The sequence below is a fragment of the Salmo salar genome, chromosome 06, assembly GCF_965601325.2.
Source record: "Salmo salar chromosome 06, fSalSal1, whole genome shotgun sequence".
NCBI lineage: Eukaryota > Metazoa > Chordata > Actinopteri > Salmoniformes > Salmonidae > Salmo > Salmo salar.
Genome location: NC_138296.1, coordinates 44,217,582 through 44,233,123, shown reverse-complemented (window position 1 = coordinate 44,233,123; position 15,542 = coordinate 44,217,582). Strand labels below are relative to the sequence as shown.

Sequence of the window (15,542 nt, the reverse complement as noted above, 5' to 3'; positions counted from 1 at the left end):
TTTACTTCCATTACAATGGCTACAATGCTGTTTTTCAGTTATTACCGATATATAAAGTACAAACATTTAGAAAGAAGCTACAAGGTGAGAAGAGAGGGACAAAAAATGTGGCAAGAGAATGTAATGCAATGATGGAGAAATACAGTGGGTCTTTACCTCGATCTTTGGCTATACAACAGCCTACAATATGTGGCCTCTGAGCAACACAGAGATCCATACAGACTTGAGCCTTGAAGCAGCTCCATGCTGCCCCCATGAGAAAAGTTGTGAAAGAGGAAGAATCATGGAGTATAGTTTGGAGTGGGAGGGCAGGTTAGAGTGAAAGAGAGATGTAAAATACAGCAGACCTCCAGCTTTCACAGAAACCAAGGTATTTCTGAGAAAAGTTCATTTCTGGAACATACACTCACTTGAACAAACACACTTACCCATCCAGACATATGCTCATGGCTGATTGAGGGGTTGATGATTTGGGCTGGTTGGGGCTATTGGGGTTGTCTGACTGTGATGCCAGTGATGTGATGCCATAACATAGACACAATTAGATGACACAACCCTCATGACAGTCACTTTCTTCATATTTACTTTCCCATCACCTAAAATACAGAGACACCAGGAAAGCAAATACAACTGTGCTACATGTGAACATTATCGCATTTATTACACCAATGAGATCATTTACAATATTTACAACATTACTAACAAAATTACTAACACTTACTCCACAAACAAATTAAATCTTAAAGGAACATTTTACCCAAAACCCATGTTTTCATATATTTTTCATTAGTCCATGTTTGACGCAGTCCCTCAAAAATGATGCATCAAAATTGATGTTTTCCAGATTAATCACTTGAATGGTAGTTGTAAAACCAACTGGGCCGTGGTAGTGGGGGCCGTCTCTAAAATGGGAAACAAGCGCATGAGCGGTTCTGCTGTGTCTTCGGTCCTCTTCCCCATCGTTAAGATTCCCGCCGCTTGGTTCCGTGACCCGTGGAGTAGCTGACTCAACCGGCTCTGGAAGCGACGTTCATCGGTTTCTTTCCGTTTACCGAGTGTGAGGATTCCAGCGGCTGCGTCATCAGTGAGGGGTCCCCTTGTCCCCGTCCCATTACCTGAGCGACAGAGCAGGACGTAAAGACGGCAGAAGTTGGATTTCTGTCTGCAACAGTTGGCAACCTCCTGAGCGTCACAGGCCAGATGAGAGACGAGTAGCAACAAGATGAGAACCTTGAGTTTCTGTCAGTAAAAGCAGATACAATATTTCAGTGTTAGAACTTTATGAGAGAGACAGACAGAGAGCCAGACAGAGAGAGAGAGAGACAGAGAGACAGAGACAGAGACAGAGAGCCAGAGAGAGATTCACATTTTTTATGTCACATGCACAAGAACAGTGAAAGGCCTTTCATGCAAACTCAAACATAAACAAAGGAAAGAGTGAGTTAGGCCTATGCATCTCTCTCTCTATGTTAATATAACTTTATGGTTAATATGAAAAATGAAAGCTAAAACGTACTCAGGAATATTAATTGAGAACAATGTCAGATAGCAGACATGACTAAAAGCTAATAACTATCAGTTTTAGAATGTTTTCTTCGGACAAGGTCTTGCTATTTTTGGAAGATGATGTAATTGCTTAATACCCTGAAACCCATTACCAAAAACCCTATTCAATAGACAGAAAGGAACTCAAACCCATGAAAATATCATGGCAGCGACTGACACGCTAAGTGCAAATAGTGGTGTTCCATCTCCATTCAAAAAACACTCAATGCAAATTAGGGAGCATTAGCGAGCATTACCATTCATGTTTAAATGCATCCAAAAACAATACCTGATGTACTTTTCTGAACACCCCCTTTTGTACCTACATGACCTTTGTCTGAGGCCCATAATGACAGCATAAATTATTCCACAGTAAAAACATCTGTAATAAAAAGCTGTGTTACATAGTCGATCCTACCTTGGTGGTTGAGCATGCTGTGTCCATCCCTGGTGCTGTAGTAAGGTGCTTTGTGTTGAAACACACGTTCTGCTAAAGGCTGTGGGGTCCACTTCTACTCTCACCTCTCTCTGAAGCCGGTCTCCTTTTATAAGGCCCTATGTCGTCTCATTTACACCCTCCACAGACGTCATTAAGATATCTTTAGTCCAGTCGACGGGGACATCAACAAAAAGGCTGTCCGTCAATGCTCATTTTCTGTTGTAGCGTTTGACTCGTTTGCTCATTCGATGGGTCTATCAGAAGTCCTTAATGACTCTGATCCTGCCACAGACCATCTCTAGGATATTTCCTGGGTTTTGAATAAAGTAGCAGAATGCTATTATGTCAGGGTGGTGGTGAGCTTCGTTAGGACATAGCGTTATGATTAGTGGTGAGGGAGACATGGTTAATTAGCTGCAGCAATAGACATGATCTCATCAAAGGTATGAGGGAACACAAAGAACCGTCCCTGATAACCTTTAGAAGCTGACTGACTGAATGGTCTGTAATTAGAGGGTCACCTAACAGTCCTAATGAGGGCTAGTGATCATTCTCTCTATTGTATTAAATATGACGTGTCGCTCCGGGAATACTGACATACCTAGAACAGTGTGTTTGTTGTTTTATCCCTCTAGCTATTGGTCATTGGTGGTAGTGGCACCTTGTTCCCCTTTCCCTTTTCCTATAGGGCGGCAGGTAGCTTAGTGGTTAGAGCGTTGGGCAGTGCTTAATTTGTAAATCAGGAGGTCCCGGAACACATAATGAGCGTGGGGGGGTTATCCGGGGGGGGGGGGCTCTGAGTTACCAGAACACATTGAGGAAAAAAGTGTCAAACACAACGTAGCAGCGCAGCAGACAGAGTAAACAGCCAAGTAGCCCGCTATCTATGGTGGTGAAATGGACAGCACTCTCCAAGGTGCTGATTAATTCAAAGCATTTTAGACGTCACTGCAGTACACCCACATACCTGAGTGTAGCAGCGAGGCTTACACAAGTCCACATTTTCTGTTGCCTAATTTTCTAGACATCAATGTACAGCAACATTTTTAAACGTCACTGCAGAACACCGGCCATATGCGTATGCATACATTCGCAGCTGTGGGGCTTACAAGACCCGAATTTCATATAATTTTCAATGTAGCAGTAGAACAAATATCACAATATTGGAAAGTAACTTCAAGTAGACTACAGCAGAACACACATAGAAGAATATATAGTCCTCCTGCCTATGTGATATGACACACCACTATATTATTTTTTTTAACCTTTATTTAACTAAGTCAGTGGGAACAGTGGGTTAACTGCCTTATTCAGAACGACAGATTTGTGGGATTTGAACTTGGAATCTTGCAATTACTAGTCCAACACTCTAACCACTAGGCTACACTGCCGCCCCAACTATATGGCCAAAAGTATGTGGACATCTGCTCGTCGAACATTTCATTCCAAACTCATGGGCATTAATATGGAGTTGGTCCCCCCTTTGCTGCTACAACAGCCTCTCTTCTGGGAAGGCTTTCCACTAGATGTTGCAACATTGCTGCTGGGACTTGCTTCCATTCAGCCACAAGAGCATTAGTGAGGTCGGGGCATTGATGTTGGGTGATTAGGCCTGACTCGCAGTTGGCATTCCAATTCATCCCAAAGGTGTTTGATGGGGTTGAGGTCAGGGTTCTGTGCAGGCTAGTCAAGTTCTTCCACACCAATCTCGACAAATCATTTCTGTATGGACCTTGATTTGTTCACGGGGGTATTGTCACGCTGAAAACCATGAAAAAGAGCCCCAGACCATTATTCCTCCTCCACCAAACTTTACAGTTGGCACTATGCATTGGGGCAAGTAGCGTTCTCCTGGCATCTGCCAAACCCAGATTTGTCCGTGGGACTGCTAGATTGTGAATCTTGATTCATATCTCCAGAGAACGCGTTTCCACTGCTCCAGAGTTCAATGGCGGCGAGCTTTACACCACTCCAGCCGACGCTTTGCATTGCGCATGGTGATCTTAGGCTTGTGTGCGGCTGCTCTGTGGCTCAGTTGGTTGAGCATGGTGTTTGCAACGCCAGCATGGTGTGTGCAACGCCAGGGTTGTGGGCTCGATTCCCATGGGGGGCCAGTACAAACAACAACAAAAAATGCATGAAATGAAAATGAAATGTATGTATTTACTACTGTAAGTTGCTCTGGATAAGAGAGTCTGCTAAATGACTGAACTGAAACTGCTCTTGTTCAGAAGTTGCTTCCAGAGGCAATTTGGAACTCGGTAGTGTGTTGCAAACGAGTACAGAAAATGTTAACGTGCTTCAGCACTCAGCGGTCCTGTTCTGTGAGCTTGTGTGGCCTATCACTTTGTGGCTGAGCTGTTGTTACTCCTAGATGTTTTCACTTCACAATAACAGCACTTACAGTTGACTGGGGCAGCTCTAGCAGGGCAGAAGTCTGATGAACTGACTTTTTGGAAAGGAGGCATCCCACTACGGTGAAAGTAACTGAGCTCTTCAGTAAGGCCATTCTACCGCCTATGTTTGTCTATGGAGATTGCATGGCTGTGTGCTTGATTTTAGACACCTGTTAACAACAGGTGTGGCTGAAATAGCCAAATCCACTAATTTGAAGAGGTGTCCCATGCTTTTGTATATATAGTGTATGAGAATATATAGGCCTCTTGCCTATGTGATAATATGACACACATATTCTGATTAACTTCAGCACAGAACAAGTTTGTAAAGAAAAAAAAAATCCTAGCTTAGTTTCAAAACCTCATACAATGACTCACCCCATGTCAAGTCCATTTAAGTCCTGACAGTCAATTTCTTGCTCAAAGCCATAAGCGGGCCTGTGGCTGTGACGTTAATCCTCCTTCTAAGGCTGTTCTGAAGACTCTGGCTGTAGTGTCTATTTTTATTTATTTTGAGTGTTAACTATAATCTGGGTGTCTTCTTTAGACTTGTCTACAAGGCTTGCTGCCACCAAATGTCCCTTGGTTCAGGCATGTTCAAAAACCTTTTTTTTATGGTGTTTCTTTTATTAATATTCTTTACGTCTGAGGCAGAGGACGTTAATGTACATTCGACCCACTCTTTTGCTAGTTTAATCCCTCCAGTCATTTCTAGACTCAGGCTACCTACCTTTTTGCATGTTGTACAGCCCAGCTTTGAATTTTGCATGACAAGCCAGAGTTATACGTTTGCTTCATCTTGAACTGCAAATTGCACCTTCTCCGAGCACTTCGTCGGTGTATGATGCACTGCAGGCTTCCTTATTTTCCCTCTGTCTATTAGGTTAGTATTGTGGAGTAACTACAATGTTGATCCATCATCAGTTTTCTCTTATCACAGCCATTAAACTCTGTAACTGTTTTAAAGTCACCATTGGCCTAAGGGTGAAATCCCTGAACTGTTTCCTTCCTCTCCGGCAACTGAGTACAGAGATGAGGTAGTCATAAAAAAAGAATGTTAAACACTATTATGGCACACAGAGTGAGTCCTGAACTAATTTAGGCTTGCCATGACAAAGGGATTGAATACTTATTTCAGCTTTTCATTTTGAATACATTTGTAGAAATGTATAAAAACATAATTCCACTTTGACATTATAGGGTATTGTGTGTAGGCCAGTGACACAAAATCTCAATGTAAACCATTTTAAATTCAGGCTGTAACACAGGAAAATGTGAAAAAAGTCAAGGAGTTTGAATACTTTCTGAATACACTGTGTAAAACAGGACAAATATAAGCATCCCCTATTTGACCTGGACCTATAGTACCTGACTTTAGCAAAAGGCTGAATCCCTCATGCCCATTTCCCTCACAGACAGTCACTCATAACCTTTTCCCTACTATTTGTCGCCACCTTCTGGAGTTGCCTCAAAATATCTTCATACAATATATTCCCCATTCTTTTCCTGCAGAAGGAATCCTGCATATTCATGTCAGATAGGCTGCCAGCATAAAGACACTGACAAAGTGGAAGAATTGAAGAATAGGAGGCAGGATGAACAATGAAGCAAGTTTTAATGGGCCATTTTAAGGAGCTCATACAGAACCACATCACTTTGCAGTGAAACACAAGTCAGGTTATTGTTTGATCCAATGTTTGGAATGATGACCCCCAACCCAAACCCACCCTGACCTCTAACCCCTACACCCATTCCACACCACCTGTCTTGATCTGCAGCACAGAACAACAGGGATCAAGTCACTGTATATGTGGAAGCAATATACTGTATATAAAATAATTGTAATATGAATATAACTTACATCAATTATAACAATAATAAGAATATCGACGGGATGTTTTGTTTCAGGGAGAATTATCAGAGATAAATGTAAAGTGTCTCTTCATTACTTGTACATACATACAGAATACATCTATATAGATTCATAGTTTCTCTTTTAGGTTAGGTGTGTGTTTGATTGACAGCAGGAACCTGCCCCAGGTCCATGTTTCGCTTGTGATCTTTGACCTATAGAGTCCTTTAGTCTCCGCAGCGCAGACGGGGTCGACAGACTGTTCCAGTTAAAACAGGCTGGTGAGCTCTAAGCTAGTAGCTACCTCAGAGCTGGAGCGTGGGCAGAGCACTGCCACGCTCCCTCCATCCATGGGACGACGACAGCAACATACGGGACGTTACGCACACAGCCCCTTGAGAGGCGCTAGGGAGACCCCCTACTAAGCGTCCAGGCATGTTGTGATTGACAATTAACAAAAATAAAAATCTTAATTAAGAGCACTGTGCAAGTGTATGGGGTCCTGCTGAGGTTAGAGTCTCCAGCAGGGGGAGCCAGTGCATCATTGTAGAGACCAGGTAGGTATTGACAGACAGAGAGAGGCTGCAGAGCTGCAGTCCTTTACCGTGTCTCTCACAAGACAGCTCCCAGGTTTGTTTGTGCAGTAATGGTCCTCTAGCTAGGATCCCTACAGAGCTCAGAGTCCGTGTGAGCTGCTCTACGTTGTGCATTTAAAACGGCAGCCTCCTCCTCAGAGAGAAGGGCAAAGGGTTGAAGCTCAGGATGATGCATGGAAGGGCAGATCTACAGGTATATGGAGTAAACATAAGGGAGATGATAGAGGAGGAGAGAAGGAATGGGTCCTGGACATGCTATGGGTATCCTAGGGGAATCCAAAGATGAACTTGTGCGGTATGAAATGCCAATGTAAGGTGCCTGTACCCGCAGGGCACTGCCCAGAGAAAGACAGCGAGACTCTCCTGACAGACTGACTGACTCAACGAATTGACTGACTGAGAGACTGACTGAACTCGCTAATATGGGTGTTATTCGCTCTTTCGAATCCAAGAGAGAGAAATAGGACAGGAGAGAGAGCTGAAAGAGACATTTCTTCTTTGTCTCTAAAACAACACATTTTCAAACTTGTGTCTCTTGTCTTTTACGGTGAATTTTCTTCCCCGTCCCTTGCTCTATTTGCTGTTTCTCTTCTGCTCTTTCCTTCTCACCATCTCGCTCCCTTTCCTTCTCCCTCTCCTTCATTCTCTCCTTCTCCCTCTCCTCTCTGTCCATCTTTGGGGGTGTTAAAGGAACCATCCATGTTCTTTGCTCTTCTCCTCTCTGCTTCTCAAGCCCCCTCTCTCTTTCTATTCTCCCCTCCCTGTCTCTCTTTGGGTGGACTCCACTGCGGGTACAGGCAACGGGTCAGCAGGAGCCATCGCTGGCCGTCTCGTTCTCAGAGATGGCATCGTGAGAGCCTGCTGCCCTGTACTGCGGGGGCTGGGGTGGGAGGGGAGGTAGGAGCGGACGCTGAGTCAGGGGATGGTGTTGAGTATGGAGCTGGGCCTGGAGCTGTGGTTGGGCCTCGGGTTGGGGTTCAGCCAGGTGTTGGGACAGGGGCTGGGCCTGGGGTTGGGTCTGGGCCTGAGGTTGGAGATGGTGAGGTTGGGGTGGATGGTAGGGCTGGGCCTGGTACTGGGCCTGCGCTTGCAGTGGTTGGTGTAGGAGCTGAGGGGAGGTAGCTCCGTTCTTGCTCAGGCCACAGGACTGGGTGGCACAGTGGATCTGACGCAGCGTGTCCAAAGCCTCACTCTTAGCGTGCTTCAGGAGGTCCGCCTGACCCTGAGAGAGAGAGAGAGAGACGGAGAGAGAGAGACGGGAAAGAGCGAGAGAGACAAATGAGAAAGAGAGAGAGAATGCTGTCACTCATGTGTTTCAGTAATGCCCTCTATATCAGACGTTGTCAGAGGAAGGCCCAAACATTTTTCAGACTCCAGCCACCCAAGCCATAGACTGTTCTCTCTGCTACCGCACGCGGTAACAGTGCACCAAGTCTGGAACCAACAGGACCCTAAGTATCTTCTACCCCCAAGCCATAAGACTGCTAAATAGCTAATCAAATGGATACACACTGCTGCTTCTATTATCTATCCTGTTGCCTAGTCTCTTTAACCCTACCTATATGTATATAGCTACCTCAAGTACCTCGTACCCCTGCACATCGACTCAGTATTGGTACTCCCTGTATATAGCCATGTCATTGTTATGCGTTATTCACTGTGTATTTATTCCTCGTGTCACTATTTCAGTTTTTTTTATCTTTAACTCTGCATTGTTGGAAAAGGACCCATAAGTAAGCTTTTCACTGTTAGTTTACACCTGTTGTTTACAAAGCATGTGACAAATACAATTTAATGCACTACATTCTTTTAGCCAGCAGATGGCAGCCTACATCCATACCGCAGTGTGGTTGGAGGAATTCTCTGCGGTTCCTCAGAGCCCCTCTTCAAAAGTAATCTGTTGATAAGTGATCCCACACCATCATTATCGTCCTTTTTATTTAGGAACACCCCAGAGATGAAACCGTGCCAGATGGGGAGGAAGTGGTCAGGGCAGGCATCCCGCTTTACGGCGTTGTAAAGTCATTCGCGGCAGTTTCCGTGGCTGCCTTGGTTTCTGAGTGAAAGAATGGGCTACTGCAGCCCTGCTGGCTCTATTCTGTAGTGTTGTAGACACTCAGACTGGAAAGACGAAGAGGCAGCATCCTCAACAACAAAACAAAACCAGCCCCCTTACGGAACTTGTGTCCCTAAAAAAAAACACAGACCCTCACTACTAAACACTTAACACTCCCCTCTTCTCTTCTCCCCTCTTCTCTTCCTTGTCTTCTCTCTACATCCTTACCACTATCACTATCCCTGTATGTCTCTTTCTCCGTGTCCTCCACCACCATCCCACCCACCACATCCCTTCACAGCCCACCTCAACAGCCACTGTCCCTTATTCTCTGACTCTGGTTGTCTCTGAAGCTCTCTGAGTCTCATCACCATACTCACATATCCGACCCTGCCGTCGTCAGCAGTTAGCTGGCTAAGGGAGCCTGAGAGACGTCCCTGTGGGACGCTGCTGTTTGAGGCAGGGACCAGGGAATATGTCCTGTCTGTACTAGGGGTGTCTGTCTGCCTGCCTGCCTGTTTGTCTGTCGGTCTGTAGTACAGTCTATTCCCATTGCCACTGGGCAGACAGGTTAGAGTGGCGTGTAGTATAGGGGGGTTGAGGGTACAACTCTGGACAAAATGCCTCTTGTTCCCCTCTCACATGAGGGTAATGCTTAGCGACAAGTTTTCTACATGAAGGCCCTCAGAACACAATCCACTCCAACAGCATGAATAAATCAGATGTTTGAGAAATGATGTAATGTTCCCGTGTGAGTCACAAAGCTGGTGCTGCTGTGCCAGTCAGGGTCTTGGCTGGTGGTACCGGAACCTAATCACCATGGGTTGAGCTCAACCATGGCTACGTGGGTCAGAGGACTCAGTGAAACTATAGGTTAGCTGTGGAGAGAGCACTAGGCGTAGAGACAGACTGGTGACAAGAGGAGCTTCAACATGGACAGTCCTTTAATCATTGACTTTCTAAGTTACTATGCTTCAAGAACAATACTGTATCTAGAGAATCAGACTAGCTGGTGCTGCTGGGGGTTAGGTAGTGGTCTCTACAATCCCATAGAGTCTTTGGAGCTTCTTAAGTTTCTATAAAAGGAATCCATGATTTTCTCTTGGCACCTTCTTTTACTCTCTCTCTCTTTCTCTCTCTCTCTCTCTCTCTCTCTCTCTCTCTCTCTCTACCCCCTACCACAGCTGGCAGGCTGGGTACCCTCATGGAGTCTGTGGGCTGTGGAACCAGTGAGTTGGGCTGAATGGAGAGGTGACTGCCTGGACTTGGGCTGCCAAGCCTGGCTGGCACACACAGACCACACTGCCTCATACCAAATGTTCACCACCAGAAAGAGAGGTATTTTGGCTGATAACGTGCCCGTGTTTGCTGTGCTATGTAGATACGGACATGCAGGCTGCACCCATAACTCACCGTACAGACACAAGGAAGGAGGAAGGAGGGAGAAGGATGAGGGGTGGAGGGATGGAGGCGGTAAGGCATTAGGCTTTGTGTGTCTACGTTAGGCTTCTTAAGTGCTTAAGTCCTTCAGTTCTATAGAGTGAATTAAAGCTTAATTAAGATAAGACTGCCAGCCACATATGCTGCCAAAGAACAATGAGTCCAAACCAAATAGGCTGAGCAACACACTTTTTGAAGGTGCATCTCAAACTACTATTAACATTGTCTCGTGGCTAGCACTACCTTTGAGCGTTCTATTTCCATCCTGTCTTCTATCCTTTTCCATTTTTTCTTTAACTTGGTTTCTGGTCCCGTTTGATGCAGCCCAGACGTCTCCCTGATAAAAAAGGTCCTGGGGAATCAAATGTGTCCCTGGTCACATCCTCCCTCTCTCTCTGGCTGCCAGCCCGGCGGAGCCCCAAACCAGGCTAAACAATTCACTCAATCCTGAATAATTACATCCAGATGAGATCGAAAACACACATTCTCTCTATATCCTTATTTGTGTCTTGGCGAGATGGTGGCGAGGCTTAGTGCTTTATCAGTGTTGCTCTTACCACAGGTAATGATTCATTGAGGCTGTGAAACGAGGGTGTTGGGACCCGTTTTATATGATTGTGGGCCTGTGTCACAGGTGAGGAGACAGGAGAGAGGACAGAGAAGGGAGAGAGGGGAAAGGAGCGAGAGAGGGAATATAGAGGAGAGAGAGGGGACATAGAGGGGAAAGGAGAGTGAGATGAAGAGGGGAGAGAGAAGGGGGAGAGTGTGACACCAATGGCACACCTAAGGGCACGTCTGCTGGGTCCAAACTCCCGGGAGAGGGGGTGATGCTGGAGAGGGGTGGAGCCTACTGTGCATGTCGGCTAACAAATGGTGTGCGATGGTATCATCCTACATGAAAAGATGCTACAGTTACCTCTAGAATATTACAGTACTTACCATAGAATTCTATAGTAAAACGTGGTATACTGTAGAATACTATACTACACACTGTAGTATCCCTCGATCATTTGTAGTACTTACTATAGAATGTTGTAGTATACTGTAGAATACTATAGTAAATACTACAGTATCATATACGCAAAAAAAGCACCGTAGTAAATACTACAGTAATGTCCACAAAAACACTACACTTTTTTAACTATAGTAAATACTACATATACCCTACCCATTCCCCTCTCCTATATCACAATTTGCGCCATCCATAAGTGAGAATCCTACATGCCAAGTATTGATCATATATTGTGTTCTCTACAGGTTTTAGAAAAGAGCAGAAGCTTTGAATTCTCTGTTCAGACCCCAGTCCTACCTACCTACAGGTTCTGAAGAATGTGCTCTTTTAGTATTTCTCCAGTAGGTTTTCTGAAGGAGAAAGCCCCACTTCTATGTCAAAGATAACAAAACAGAAACACTATAGTAAATACTACAGTAATGTCAGCTGTAACGGTTGTCGTCGGGAATAGAGGACCAAAACGCAGCAGGAATGTGGATGCTCATCTTGTTATTTATTTTAACTAAAACGAACACCAAAATAACAAAAACAAACAACTCACGAACAACAAAACAGTCTTGTCATGCTCACACATGCAAAACAAGAAACAATCTCCCACAACACCAAACCAAACAATTACCCATATATAGGACTCTCAATCAGAGGCAACGAGAAAGCACCTGCCTCCAATTGAGAGTCCAACCCCCCATCAACCTAAACATAGACATACAACAAACCAGAAAGAACATAGAATACAAACCTAGAACATAACCCCAAAAACCCGGAAATAATAAATCAAACACCCTACTACATAAAACACCACCCGAACCACATAAACAAAATACCCTCTGCCACGTCCTGACCAAACTACGATAACAAATAACCCTTATACTGGTCAGGACGTGACATCAGCAAAAACACTACAGTAAATACTACAGTATACTACAGTCCACAAAAACACTACAGTATACTACAATCCGCAAAAACACTACATTAATTACTATAGTATATACTACAGTTTTCTTTTTCTATAGTATTTATACTATAGTTAACTGTAAATTCTACAGTATACTACAGTAAACACTACAGTGAATAATACAGCAAAGTCTGCAAAAACACTACAGTGAATACTCGACCCCATCCCCTCCTCCCTTCTCCAGACCATCTCTGGAGACCTTCTCCCATTCCTCACTTCCCTCATCAACTCATCCCTGACCACTGGCTGCGTCCCCTCTGACTTCAAAATGGCCCGAGTCGCTACCCTCCTCAAGAAACCAACACTCGACTCATCTGGCATCACCAGATGCGTGTTGTCTCTGATCAACTTTCACGTTATCTCTCTCAGAACGACCTTCTTGACCCTAACCAGTCGGGCTGCAAGACGGGTCACTCAACCGAGACTGCTCATCTCTGTGTCATGGAGACTCTCCGCACTGCCAAAGTTGACTCTCTCGCCTCTGTTCTCATCCTCCTAGATCTATCCACTGCCTTCGACACTGTGAACCATCAGATCCTCCTCTCCACCCTCTCAGAGCTGGGCGTCTCAGGCTCTGCCCACTCTTGGATTGAATCCTACCAGGCAGGCTGCTCCTACCAGGTGACATGGAGAGGATCTGTGTCTGCCCAACGTATTCTCACTACTGGTGTCCCCCAGGGCTCGGTTCTAGGCCCTCTCCTCTTCTCTCTATACACCAAATCGCTCAGCTCCGTCATATCCTCACATGGTCTCTCCTATCATTGCTATGCGGATGACACTCAACCACTTTTCTCCATCCCCCCTTCTGACACCCAGGTGGCGACACGCATCTCTGCGTGCTTGGCAGATATCTCAACTTGGATGTCTGCCCACCACCTCAAGCTCAACCTCGACAAGACGGAGCTGATCTTCCTCCTGGGGAAGGCCTGCCCACTCAAAGACCTCTCCATCACGGTTGACAACTCCACAGTCTTGCACTCTGGGAGTGCAAAGAACCTTGGCGTGACACTGGACAACAACCTGTTGTTCGCTGCAAACATCAAAGCAGTGACTCGCTCCTGCAGGTTCATGCTCTACAACATCCGTAGAGTACAACCCTACCTCACACAGGAAGCGGCGCAGGTCCTAATCCAGGCACTTGTCCTCTCCCTTCTGGACTACTGCAACTCGCTGTTTGGTGGGCTCCCTGCTTGTGCCATCAAACCCCTGCAACTTATCCAGAACACTGCAGCCAACCTGGTTTTCAACCTTCCCAAGTTCTCTCATGTCACCCCGCTTCTCTGAAACTCCACTGGCTTCCAGTTGAAGCCCACTTCCACTACAAGACCATGGTGCTTACCTACGGAACAGCAGGAGGAACTGCCACTCCCTACCTTCAGTCTATGCTCAAACCCTACACCCCAACCTGAGTACTCCATTCTGCCACTTCTGGTCTCTTGTCCCTCCCACCCCTACAGCAAGGCAGCTCCCGCTCAGCCCAGTCAAAGCTCTTCTCTGTCCTGGCACTGCAATGGTGGAACCAGCTTCTCACTGAAGCTAGGACAGCAGAGTCCCTGCCCATCTTCTGAAAACATCTGAAACCCTACCTCTTCAAGCAGTATCTTAAATAATCCTCCTACTCTCCTAAGACCCCCCCACCCCCCTAAAATGTAAATAGTACACTACAGTATTTTTTTCATGTGGGATATGTTATCATGTTAGTTACTGCTGAGCCCACAGACACAGCTGTAGGCTGGAGCTGCACCATTTAATTAAAAGGTTTAAGGATTACAAGGGAGGAAGGGGAGGTGCCAATTAGCCAAATTGCTGTCTTAAGATGTAATCTCTTGGGAGAGTATAGCAGCAACATCACTTCTATAAATTACTGGAAGTTGTTTCAAATCAATAACCTTGTGAACTTATGCAGACCGAAGCAGTATTTCTAAGGAATGATGCACTAGCCATACATTGCTAGTGTTATCTTGACAAAGTGTGTGGATGTACACTATACAGTACACTATCCATTAGTCTTTAATAGTACTGTAACTTGTCAGAGTTTCCTGTGTTTTAGGATGGATGGATGGACGTACTGTACTGTACTCATACCTTGAGGACGGTGATGTTCCAGGCGTAGCTCTCCATGGCTTTCTGTAGCTTCCGGCCTTTCAGGCCCTCCTTCGCCCCGATCCTGTGAAGGTCCACATGGAAATCCAGTCCTGGACAAACACAAACACAAGAGGTGAATGGACTGTTCATAGGGTACAGGCAGCCAAGGTCAGAAGGGTTAGGATAAAGCGGAGGTCCGTTGGACCGTGTGTCCATATGGACAATAAAATAATGTTATTCATCTTCAGCTGTAGGGTGTTCTGTACCATCACCACCCCGGACGGTCCCATGGCCTGTAGGGCGTACTGTACCATCACCACCCCGGACGGTCCCATTGGCCTGTAGTGCGTACTGTACCATCACCACCCCGGACGGTCCCATTGGCCTGTAGGGCGTACTGTACCATCACCACCCCGGACGGTCCCATTGGCCTGTAGGGCGTACTGTACCATCACCACCCCGGACGGTCCCATGGCCTGTAGGGCGTACTGTACCATCACCACCCCGGACAGTCCCATGGCCTGTAGGGCGTACTGTAATATCACCACCCCGGACGGTCCCATGGCCTGTAGGGCGTACTGTAACATCACCACCCTGGACGGTCCTATGGCCTGTAGGGCGTACTGTACCATCACCACCCCAGACGGTCCCGTGGCCTGCAGGGCGTACTGTACCATCACCACCCCAGACGGTCCCATGGCCTGTAGGGCTTACTGTAACATCACCACCCCAGACGGTCCTATGGCCTGTAGGGCGTACTGTACCATCACCACCCCGGACGGTCCCATGGCCTGTAGGGCGTACTGTACCATCACCACCCTGGATGGTCCCGTGGCCTGTAGGGCTTACTGTACCCCCACCACCCCGGACGGTCCCATGGCCTGTAGGGCTTACTGTAACATCACCACCCCAGATGGTCCCATGGCCTGTAGGGCGTACTGTAACATCACCACCCTGGACGGTCCCATGGCCTGTAGGGCTTACTGTAACATCACCACCCCGGACCGTCCCATGGCCTGTAGGGCTTACTGTAACATCACCACCCCGGACCGTCAAATGGCTTGTAGGGCTTACTGTACCATCACCACCTTAGACGGTCCCATGGCCTGTAGGGCGTACTGTACCATCACCACCCCGGACGGTCCCATTGGCCTGTAGGGTGTACT

The 15,542-nt window shown here is 46.3% G+C and overlaps 1 protein-coding gene and 1 non-coding gene across 2 annotated transcripts in view; one reads left to right on the top strand and one right to left on the bottom strand.

Moving 5' to 3' along the window:
* Window positions 1–7,428: 7,428 nt before the first annotated feature.
* LOC106607294 (inactive phospholipase C-like protein 2) overlaps window positions 7,429–15,542 on the bottom strand; it is a 94,691-nt gene continuing 86,577 nt past the window's right edge. The window contains exons 5-6 of the mRNA XM_014204112.3: window positions 14,377–14,486; window positions 7,429–8,050 (exon numbers count right to left, since the gene is read on the bottom strand). Of these exons, the coding sequence (XP_014059587.1) occupies window positions 7,634–8,050; window positions 14,377–14,486 (527 nt within the window). The 3' untranslated portion in view covers window positions 7,429–7,633. The remainder of the gene's footprint in view (window positions 8,051–14,376; window positions 14,487–15,542) is intronic.
* Window positions 11,650–11,704, top strand: LOC123743590 (U7 small nuclear RNA). The gene has a single exon (XR_006770446.1). It is a non-coding gene; the product is annotated as a U7 small nuclear RNA (small nuclear RNA).